At 35.6% G+C, this 11,786-nt stretch overlaps 1 protein-coding gene across 5 annotated transcripts in view; it reads left to right on the plus strand.

Moving 5' to 3' along the window:
- Positions 1-11,223, plus strand: part of LOC110097078 (WD repeat protein iqw1) — an 82,227-nt gene extending 71,004 nt beyond the window's left edge. For 2 of the 5 annotated variants that reach the window (XM_020823304.2, XM_020823308.2), the window contains 5 exons: positions 6,383-6,478; positions 6,548-6,618; positions 6,696-6,810; positions 7,452-7,577; positions 10,454-11,223. In XM_020823304.2, coding sequence (XP_020678963.1) covers positions 6,383-6,478; positions 6,548-6,618; positions 6,696-6,810; positions 7,452-7,577; positions 10,454-10,497 — 452 coding nt within the window. In that variant the 3' untranslated portion in view covers positions 10,498-11,223. Of the gene's footprint in view, positions 1-6,382; positions 6,479-6,547; positions 6,619-6,695; positions 6,824-7,451; positions 7,578-10,453 lie in introns of all 5 variants that reach the window. The other 3 variants (XM_020823305.2, XM_020823306.2, XM_020823307.2) reach the window with 3 other exon arrangements.
- The last annotated feature ends 563 nt before the right edge of the window (positions 11,224-11,786 follow it).

Consider the following 11,786-nt stretch of genomic DNA (forward strand, 5'->3'; position numbering starts at 1 on the left):
TGGAGTCAACAATATTATTAACATAATTAATATGAAAAACTGTACTAGCATGCATACACGTGTTCAATAACATTGTATGGAATTTACAAGCAATAAACTCATGAGTACTTTGCTTCCTATATTAGAGATTGATTTTCTTACTACCAATAATAGATTAACCTCATAAAGGATTTCCTATCACCCGTCAGAGACCGTTATCTTTTGCACACAACCTAAGAAAATATTCATTTCTTCAAGTTATAAATTCCATAGTTTTAACTCAAATATAAATCAAAATAATCTCAAAATGATATTTTACCATGAAAAGATTTTTCCTAAGAGAAGTCTTGAGGCTTACCAATCTCGATCCAAAAGCAATTCCTTAAAGAAAATTTGAAAAATCAGATTTCTTTTCACTAATCTAGCTCTCATTTCTTTTCTAGCCTTCCTCCATCCCTCATGTCCGCTCTTTATTGAATTGGCTCTGTTGATGGTTACAAGATAAGAATGAATGTAGAAATACGTAGAGTTTGTGCTTTACATGTGATAATATGGCAGAGTATACTTGCATATAACTTTATATCCATTAAAGCAAACCAACACAACCATTAGATACACAATAAGCGGATGCAAGTTGGTTTAAGTTGAATGAAGAAAATTTGCCATAATATAATAACTTGATGAATGATACATTAAATGTTTGAACAATAATGCTAAATTTAATTAGAAATGTTTTTATAAAATTTATATTTGGTCACAATGATATATATATATAATATACTATATAATAATATATGTATAAAATTTTTTTGATGTTTTTTTTTTCATTATTAACGTATAACTTTTTAAAAAGACTTCATCTACATATAATCTATTTCAAAATACAAGCAAAAGCATACTTTTTTCTTTGAAAGTTAAAAAGCCCTAAAGCCTAAGGATTTCATGTATACTTTCGGGGCATTAACATCAATTATGGAATCATTTATTAGATATCATGATAGGACGGATTTTTATTGGACATCATACTCTTGTCCATAAAGAAATACATTTCGAGCAATTTGCTCGAATGAAAGTTTAATTATTCGAATTTTATAGTTGAAGAGTATCCTCATCATAAAAAGCCAATCTTAAATTCCAAGTAAAATATATTTCGAGTTATTTTGCCAATGATGGGCATAATCAAAATAAAATTATAATTATAGGGAACTCCATTCAAATTTTGGTAGCTAAATTTGATAAATCTAAGTTTGCCAAAATCTCACAAAGAATAAATATCATACCAAGTGTAATCACACTAAAAATCTCACATAGTAAGTATAAGACACGCCTCTAATCAGGTGGCTAGCCTAAATGTGATGACATTATTCTATTATGATTACAAGTTATGACTCAAGCTTGGATGTTTCCCAATGAGTAATAACTATGAGTTGTGAGCCACATGACACTAGATCAGGCGTAAAACCATTTGTGAATCCTGGTCAATGTTAAAATTGATAATAATTTTTCCTTAGAGATGGGTTGATTAACTCCTTTGACTAAAGAGGTTAGGATTCATGACAAATTAAATGATAGGAAGATTACAATCTTGATTGGGTTTCTAATTATTTCTTAAATATTTGCTTTTAGCCAATATTAATATTTTCTCTTCTTCAAATCAAATTATTGTTACTAAAAGAAGAATATTATAAAACTGATATACTAATTTTGAATCAGAAGTTCTCTCTCTCGATCTAGAGAGTGTATAACTATAGTAGCTTGTGCCTGTGAGAAAACTCAAACCATAATATAAAATTGTCAATGAGGCTAATATCTCTGGGCAATGCTTTGTCTAAAAATTCACTCCTTTTGAAAAGTTGAATTTAGATTACTTGAGTATGAATACAATTTGATGGGTATTTTCAGGGCTTGTAGGGATTGATATTCATCTTTTTTTTATTCCATAAAGAGTGTAAATCATCTGCACTCGTGAGTTTGAAAATTGCCATTGTTCTATTTTCCTTTATGTATTTTGTTTTACAGAATATAAATTTAAATAAAAAAATGAGCCCGCTTATATTTATGGCATTTTTAAGGCAACGGACTTGGGTGATGGAGTGATGTAGGCAAAGGGGAGTCAAAACATTTTGTATTATAATTTTGGAGAGCTCTAGTTCCTTTACTAGAATCAGCTTATTAATGTCTAGTAGAGAACCTTTTCAGCTCATAAATTGAGGTTCATTCCCACCATTTGCTGCCCCTTTGGTTCCCCCACCTAGCTCTCCTTCCCATGGTTTATTCCTCCCCCTTTTATTGCTTGTTCCGATCCCCTAGCTGCTGTTCTGGTTCCCTTTGGCTGCTGGTTCCGATTCCCTGGCTGCTAGTTCCGATCCGCTCAACTGCCCCTTCGGTTCCTCCCTTGGTTGCTTGTCCCGTGGCTGTTTTCCCTGGTTTTTGTGTGGCTGTTTGGGAGCTGTTTTGGAATAAATGCAGGTTTGTTTGGGTGTTGTTTTGGACTGAACTTTTGTCCTTCTATTTCCCATGATTTAATGGGTTTAATTAATGATCTTATGGGTTGTTTGGATGCCCCTTTTCTCCTATAAATATATGGTGTCTTGTGAATAAAAATGGGTTGTTATGATGCAATTTTTGGATCCATAAACCTGAGGGTTTTTCTTCTTTCTTGGAAAGGCTTGCGAGCTTGTTCCACCTCTTCTCCTCTTCTTCTAGGAAAGTTTGCGAGCTTGTCCTCTCTTCGTCTTGGGCTTCTTACCTCTTTCTTTTCTCCGCAAGTTCGATGTCAATTGTATCTTTCTTCTCAACGGTTGAAAAGCAATTTTAGGAGTCTTTTATTTTATAAGTTTGTAAGTGTCATTTTTGTTTAAAGTGGAGTCTTTAAAAGTGGTCTTGTATTTTGTTTAAATAGGAGTCTTTTGAATATTCTAGGAAGTTTTTCTTTTTGCTTGCAAAAATTAGGAGTTTTTTTCCTAATTTTTTCTTGCATCATGGAGGCTTATCTTTCTCTTATAGATGTGATATTTCATATCTTATGGAATTGGGATACATTGTTGCAAAACGATAGAGAATAGATGAATGAATGTGTTGATAGGAGGGGCTCAAAGAGGGAGTGAGAGGAATAACAAGCGAGAAAAGATACTAGTTAGAATCTTTATATTTCATTATTCATTCAATGTGCTTTATAAAACCCTGAGGCACCTTTTATATCAAGTAGGGTTCTTAACAGTTAAAGTACGTCAAATCAGCAATAATAAAAATAATTTATTTATCACATAATTAAAACATTTACAAATGCTAATATAACATGTGACAAAGCTCAATTTGTAAACGAATATGATAACCGAATTTTATTAGATCATGATGACCCAATATCATTTCACATGGGTTAAAAGAAACTCTTCTCTGAAGAGTTGGTAGGTAGTGGTTATTGTGGTGGTGGAGGCAAAATAGTGGCATGGGTGTTGTTAATAATAACAACAATATGAACCTGATCACCTATGAAAGGAACGAGGTGTTTTGGCTAAGGACATTAATCTACATCCTGAGTCAAATCAATGGCCTAAGGTAGAATACCATGATAATAGAACTAGACAAAAAGTTTATTATGAAGAAGTAGGCAGTAACATAGGGAATTGATGAGCTTCATATGTAACCTTCGTGGTATCTAATGGGTAGTTTGGACGTTTCTATACGTTATGCCATATATTGCATAAGCACCAATAGGATAATCTAATGGTGATATTTGTGAAATGACAAAGTCAACTGATGATGCATCGAGCAACACTAATTAGGAAATAACTTGTATCTCCATTTGTGGAGTGTGTGAGGCACTAATAGTGGTTGAAGGATCGCATGATTGAAGTGCGCTGTCGGTCTTAAGTATAAGATCAACTATGCAAACTCTAGTTCAAACCCCATCATTTGGTACAGAGTCAAGCTCAACATTAATGTATTATCACACTAAAGCTTACACGCTCAAGAGGGTTTGGGACAATGAGTTTGGTGGAGTTGATATTGGAGTACTGGCTATAGAAGCAACTCTAGATTTTTTTATTTCTTTGAGGAACTCATCCATTTTAGCATTAAATATTTATTATAAGTCTTAGGTTGAGTGGAAACTTGATACGATTTAGTAGATGACTAATCAAAGTGCTTTGGCTTTTTATGAGCATCATAATGGAGATGAGGGTGAGCATGGCCTTGATATGATCAATCAAGATAATGATATTATTTAAGATTATAATGATATGATTTAGCATGATTATATCTAGAATGAGAATATGCATGATATGATTAATAATGATCATGATTCAAACCATATAATTTATCTCTTGATATTTTAAAGAGTGGGAATCATAAATATATTGATAAGAAGAGCAAGATTTATGATATCTCATGTCATGATAATGTTATCAAAAAGTTCTTGATACAAAGCATATGATACATGTATAAAAGGCATTAGCAAGGAGCATGTTTGCTAGCTTGGGTGGTGAGCATGAGACTGTATGAGCATGTCAATGAGTGTGGGTATGCGGGACACTCATGACTGACATGGAGGGTGATGCTCGGTGGCAGGGTTAGCCGTGTCAAGGTTTGGTGTGGGCTATGAGTGGATGTCGTACTGTGATGGGCATTGTTTAAATTTGCGCAATATAAGGTGCGGCTTGAGGCTTGCCCTAATACAATTTCAATAAAAAATGTCTCGAGATATGCCTTGAGCTTTTTTTGGGAGGCGTGCCTCACATCATTGGCATGATATGTACGCATCACCCTATTTATATATATTTTAATTAAAACTTACGTAAATCCTAAACTAAAGTCTGGAAGAAAGCACACCTTGCAATGCTAAGCCACAACAACTTCCTCTCTACTGTCTCAATCTTCAGCCCATTGTCTTTGCTGTCGTAGCCATACTATTGCATCTTGGGAGGAATTGGACTTCATGAGTGATGAGGTAGGGGAGAGCAATTTGTTATGATGATGACTCAAATGAAGATCCCCTCAGTGATGACAATGCAGATAACTTTTAAGTTATTTTCATATTATTTTATCTTTCTTTATAAATTAAATGCGGATTGGAACTGAGAAAGAAGGAATTTAGAGTTGAACTTGATGATATGTAATCTTTTTATGCAATTCCTATATTGTATGTTGTTTTGCTCCTGTGATGTTTGGATTTCAATTCTATTTCACGCAATTTATAAGTTGCCACTTTACGTCTTGTGAATTTTTATTTCATATATATGTCAATTTGTTACTTCATAGTTCCATATAAAGTTAATATATTATCCTTTAATATATTATTTCCTTATTATACAAAAAATTACTTTTAACCTTTATTTCATTTTACGCAATTTTTGAATTTTGAGGTTTATGTCTCAAAACATCTTGAGGCTTATGTCTTGCCTCACGGACGAAAAATGTCGTAATACCCAATTGCGCAATTTAGGCTTTGGTGATGGGTAAAGAGGGTCATAGAGTGAGCTACATTTAGGAAGTGCAATGTTGTGCAGGTTACACGAGTACATGTGGAATGACAAATGTGGATGCACTGGGATTAAGAAGCTTGCAGTATTTGATGCGGGCACAAACAGATGCACTAATGATTGAGGGGTTTGCGTGTAATAACTATAGTGAGAGGTAAAATGGACGAGCTGAAGAAGTGATTTGCTCTAATACCAATTGATAGTTGTTTTATATTGATAGTTAGGGAATAAAAGAATGGGTGAGAGATAGAAGAAGACATAAGTGGAGTGATAGTAGGGGAAATCTTAATATTTCATTTTCATTCATTGTTTCTAATACAACAACCCTAAGACACCTTATATATAAAGTTAGGTCTCTATATTTTTACTAAAGTATTTCTAACAAAAAATGCAAGATTATATGCATACTTATTACATTTGACTTTGATTTATTTATGCAAAGGTCAATGATCTATATAAAATAATGTGAAATATGCCAGCGATTTTTTTTTAATTTCCTTGTACATGATTTCATTTTGTTTATTTGTGTATGTAGACCTACACAGAGAGTTAAGCATTCTTTATTTTAAATACCATAGCTTATTCAAGTTAAATGATTGTTTTTTATGTCCTCATGTTTTATAGTTATAAGACCAATGAATTTTATTTAAAAAAATCCTTTGTCAGTAAGAGCTTTTGGTATCATTGACCTTGCTCAATATTTTCCCCATGACTGCTGCTTTTTGAACTCTGTTAAGTTTGAGAATTTTTTTGTCCCTAGTAGGTCTAGGATTGTATATACAGATCAATTATATTGATTTTTATTTTTGGAAACTTATATAGAACTGGTGAACAACGATAATCTCATTTTGTTATAGCTATATAGGTATATATGACGCTTCATTCTCTTAACTCGTATTTCTGCCTTATTATACTATTATTAGGTGAGTTTGTGGCAAGTGGCAGTGATGATGGGAGATTGTTTATTTGGGAAAAGAGAACAGGAAGACTGGTTAAAGTGCTTCTTGGAGATGACGCTGGTACAGAATAACACGTTAATGCACATTTTTTTTAATCCCTTTATGTATTAAAATGCCCTTTTTCTCTAGTTGTCAATTGTGTCCAGTGCCATCCATTTCATTGCACCATTGCAACTAGTGGAATTGATAATACAATCAAGGTAAATATTGCTACAGGACTCACCTCTTTTGTTCAATCATCTACTATAAAAGCTAGTGTTTGTTGGACATTATACAGATGTGGAGCCCACATGCTCAAGTTCCGTCGATAGTTGCAGGAGGTGTAGCAGGACCTGATTCAGCTGATGTTCTTAGTATCATGGAAAGTAATCAGCACAAGTTGTTGAATAATCGTGAGGCTTCTTTGTAAGATAACCAATTTTGAGCTTACTAGATTTTTTATTGATGCGTAAGACATAATTTCCACTATTCAGTATGGCATGATGATATTTTTATTATGTTAAATATATGAATTGCAAAGTTACATCTTCCATTCTGCAGGAAAACATTTTTCTGTAATATCTGTATTCGAATATGCTGAGGTTGTTTGTGTACAATGTTTTACGTGTTGTTTCATTTATTGTAAAATTCTGCTTATATCTCTTGAATTGTTTCACACCATTGTTTTCATATCTAGTAATGAAGGGATCATTACCGGGCTTTGGTAATTCTCTAGTTTTAAATGGTACCTGGTGTAAACTTTTTCACTCTATGGACATTTCCAACCCGTTCTATTTGATAAATTGGTACCTTCTTTTATGTTTACCATATAGCATGTGTGAACTTTGCTTAGATTGGTGGAAGCTAGTTCTTTACTTTTATTAGTTGATTTTACCTAAAAATATCAATTTTCTTTCAGCAAGCATTCACCATTCTCTTTATTCTTACTCTGATTTACAAAAAAATGTTAAATGTACCCGTATCTGATTTTGACAGGGATGCCAGTTATGGTATCATTTAACAATTTTTTTCTTTAATATATTTTTTCTTGCAGGCCTTTCGAGTTCCTGGAGAGATTTAGGATGCACGAGTTTGCTGAAGGAACTTTACGTCCTTTCGAATGTGCTCAGAGCTGATTTTTGTGTTCAAAGCTCTAGCAACTTTCCATTTTTTTACAAAGGTGCAATAAATGTCTTTTTGGTTATTTTAATTATGGACTTAGATCTAGATGTGACATGGTTTGTGTTTTATTATTGAATACGGGGTTCTATTGATGGATTGAATGATGTGCCAGATTATCTTTTGCTAGTTCACAAAATCTAGAATTGTGTGGTAGCCATCTTTCATTTTCATTTCATGATAATTTTGGTGGATAAATGGATGGATATTAGTTATTAGAATAGTTAAATTGAATTGCAAATCAACAAATGCCATTAGTATTATTTCTACCTATTTTATGAAATTTTGATGTAGTGGCATGACGATGGAAGATCTGTCGAAGCCTTTAGTATTAGCATATGAGGGTGAGTTTTGTACCGCATCATGTAGTTGAAAAATATATGGATTTAGAAATACTAAATGGTTGGCCTCACCTATAAGTCTAAGTTTGTTGTTGAAAGTGGGGTAGCCACTTATATAACCGACCTTATAGTGATCCTTTTTTGATGCACTCCCTTGCAAGTGGTATCATAACTGATGGTTTGGTGGGGATCAAATGCTTCATTCAATTTGCAGCTCCCTTGGCTCTTTCTCGACTTCTATGATGATTGAGCAAGATTCAAGGTTTGGTGAGTACCATGATGCCCCCATATGGCTGAGTTCTTGTTGCATGATTCTCAATGATGTTGAAATGTTTCTATTTGAGGAGAGTGATGGTCAATGTGGGGAACTTTCATATGAGGGAAGATTGTTTGTTTAGTCATAAATTTAATGGTTAAAAAATGATGTTGAAATGTTTCTATTAGAGGCAAGGGAGGTCGGAAGGACCGTAGTCGGCAGGAGACAGTGGTCAGAAAGACCGTTGTCCGGCGATGGAGGTCTGAAGGACCGTAGTAGGCAACGGAGGTTGGAAGGACCATAGTTGGCAGGAGATAGGGGTCAAAAAGACCGTTATCTTGTGCTAGAGGTTGGAAGGACTGTAGTAGGCTACGGAGGTTGAAAGAACTATAGTCGGCAGGAGATAAGGGTCAAAAAGACCGTTATCTGGAGATGGAGGTCGAAAGGACTGTAGTCGGCAGGAGATAGGGGTCAGAAAGACTATTATATGGTGATGGATGTTGGAAGTACTGTAGTCGGCAGGAGACAGGGGTCAGAAAGATCGTAGTCATAAGGCGGTGGTCCGGCGGAAGTCTGGGCGTTATTCGATGGTCTGGCGGAACTCCGACTTCTATCGGTGGTTTGGCGAAAGTTCAGGCCTCAGTCTGTGGTTCGACGGTGTTTTGGTAGAAATCTGACGTCAGGCGGTGATCCGGCAGCACTCCGGCGTCAGGCGGTGGTTCGGCGGAAGTTCGGCGTCAAGCGGTGGTCCTAACTGAAGTCTAGCGTCAGGCGACGGTTCGGCAAAACTTCTGCATCAGGTGGTGGTTTGGAAGAACTCCGGCGTCAGGTGGTGGTCCAATAGAACTCTGGCGTTAGGTGGTGGTCCGACAGAACTCCGACGTTAGGTGATGGTCCAGCAGAAGTTCGGCGTCAGGCGGTGGTCCTAACGGAAGTCCGACGTCAGGCGGTGGTCTGGCTAACTCCTGCGTTAGGTGGTGTGGTATGGCAGAACTACTGCGTCGGGCGGTGATCCGGCAGAACTCCTGCATCGGGCGGTGATCCGGCAGAACTCCGACGTCAGGTGGTGGTCCTAACGAAAGTCCGGCATCAAGCGTTGGTCCTGACAAAAGTCTGGCGTCATGCAGTGGTCCGGCAGAACTCCTGCGTTAGGTGGTGGTCCGGCAGAACTCTGACGTTGGGTGGTGGTCCGGCAGAACTCCAACGTCGGGTGGTGGTTTGGCGGAACTTCAGACGTCAGGTGGTGGTCCGGCGGAACTGTAGGCAATGGTCGAGGAGGAGCTAAGGGGCAAGAGCGATCTTCGATCTCTCTCTTGCTCTTTTACTTGGGGTCCCCTCTCAGGAGAAGTGAGGGGTCTATTTATAGATTTCCTAGAGTGTCATAACCCGTAAATAGGAGGAAGATCAAGGGTAAATGGGGAGTGGCTTGGATGGATGGCCGATGTTGAATCCCTTGATCGTGGACAATTCGCTAGATATTTGAAGGTCTTAATGATGTCGAAATTCAGTGATCTTAGGCTCATTGGATTCGTCTCGTCGAGCCGCTCGATTCGACTATAAGCATGTCACATTTGGAAACCGTTTGGAAATCCAAATTGTTGTTTGAACCATCCAACGCCGCTTCGGGTCCTTGATTTGGATCCATTTGGGCTCGGGTTGAGTCGAATTTGGTGTCGTTGGGTTCGTATTTCCGAGACGTTCAGTTCAACTGTAAGTTTGCTGAAATTGGAGTTTGGATGGTCCCTATTTTAATTTCGGAAGTTTCTAGCTTGAAGTTTGCCTCAAGATTTGTGCCCGATCAAGATAATTTTTTTATAATGTATCAACTTTCATATTTGAAAATTAACTTTATTAGTAGAATGTGGTGAGAATTCCTTTGGTCGCCATCCATTTTTAGTTCTCTAATTCCTTTTCGATACTATCCCAGAACTGCTAAAACTTGTGAAGACAAGCTTTCCCATTTCCGTTGTACCTCCTTCCTCACCAGTCTAAGGTTAAGACTTCATTCCATTTATTTTCTGAATGGTGAATGCATGGAATTTAAGCACTGCATTACTTCTTTGCTTCTGTTTGAAGATACACTTCTTATTTTCTATATAGTTTCACTTGATCAATGCTTTTTATTTAGTAATAACTCTTGAATTGTACCATTTGATATCACATAATTTGCATCTTTTTCACTTTGGGGAAGAACACATTCATGAATTTTACCAGTAAAGTAATTTATCCGTTATTTATTCGATCTTCTGTTTCTGCTTCTGTTTCTCCATTTATGAAAAGCGGGCTTGCATTGGAGGACTGAGGGAGGCTATTACCCAAAATAAGTCATCGGTTGTGTTCTGTTTTCTGGAGGATTACACTGTGATGGTTATTTATTCCTTCTACAATTCCTGATTGCAGTTGAGGACAAAAAGATCGAAAAACTTGGCTGAAGGCTTTTATAATTTTGGGCAAGCGAGCTGATTTGATTGGTTTTGTTTATAACTATTGCACCTCGTTAGTAGTCTTTGAGGTTTGATGTAAATAATGTGTGTAAACTGTTCTTAGTGTTGTTAAGGAGCAATTATTACGTCCGGTCAAATCCGAACGTATCTGAATGTATACCGAGCAATACCGAGTTTCAGGTGACGTGGCGCATGGTTATTGGTCTATGAACGCGTTCGATCGACCGGACGTAATAATTTCTCGTTGTTAAGGCTCTGTATTCAAATCTTTCAATCTCTTGTGAATATATTGGATGGGCAAAGAAAAATGATTTGAGCCGTTGAAACTCTGCCTAAATAATGTTCATTATTACAAGTGCTGCGCCTCAGAATTGACTGTATTCGGTTAATGCAGCGAAGTCCAAAAGCATGTAAAGAGTTAGTGTGAAAAGCGAAGGCTTTGAGTTGTGAAAGAAAGGGATGGTGGGAATCTTTTTTTATCTATATTTTATTTTTTTTAATTAATTGTTGGGGAAAAAATTGGCATATTATTTGTTTATAAAGCCCTTTGATTATAATGTAAATATAAAGTTTTAAGTAAATGTGAAGTAAGAGTATTAGGTTTTATGGGGGATATTTTTTTACCGCTTTGTTTTTTAGATTGTAAATACAGTTTTTATTTGATCATTAGTTTTTCATTGCTTTTAATATTTTTTTTAGCTAGGAAATTGTTTTATACAATTGTTGCTTTCTTCATAGCAATTTTATAATTACTTTTATAAAAATCGGAGATGTCGTGAATGGATGCTTAGAGGACTATAAAAATGCTTGTTGTCGATCAAGTGGCGAAAGAAAATTAAAGGGTATATGAAGTGCTTTTGTTTGAATGCTAAGGCTTCGTTTGAGGCAATTTTCTTAATGTTTTTTAAAGTGATTTTCTAATATAATAATTTTTATTTTGAAAAATTTTGTATTAGAAAGTTGCTTTAAAAAATAATAAAAAATTGTCGAAAACAAAGTCTAAAATTTTGTTTGGGATGATTTTTTTATTGCTATTTTAAGTAGCACGAAAGTAAACCAAATGAAGCCAAAAATTTCAATTGGGATAGTTTTTTATTGTTTTTTTAAAGAATTTTTTTTACTAGAAATTCACTATTTTTAAGAATTTTTTGTACCAGAATTTTTTTTTT

Source organism: Dendrobium catenatum, unplaced genomic scaffold (genome assembly GCF_001605985.2).
Source record: "Dendrobium catenatum unplaced genomic scaffold, ASM160598v2 fragScaff_scaffold_1347, whole genome shotgun sequence".
Taxonomy (NCBI): domain Eukaryota; kingdom Viridiplantae; phylum Streptophyta; class Magnoliopsida; order Asparagales; family Orchidaceae; genus Dendrobium; species Dendrobium catenatum.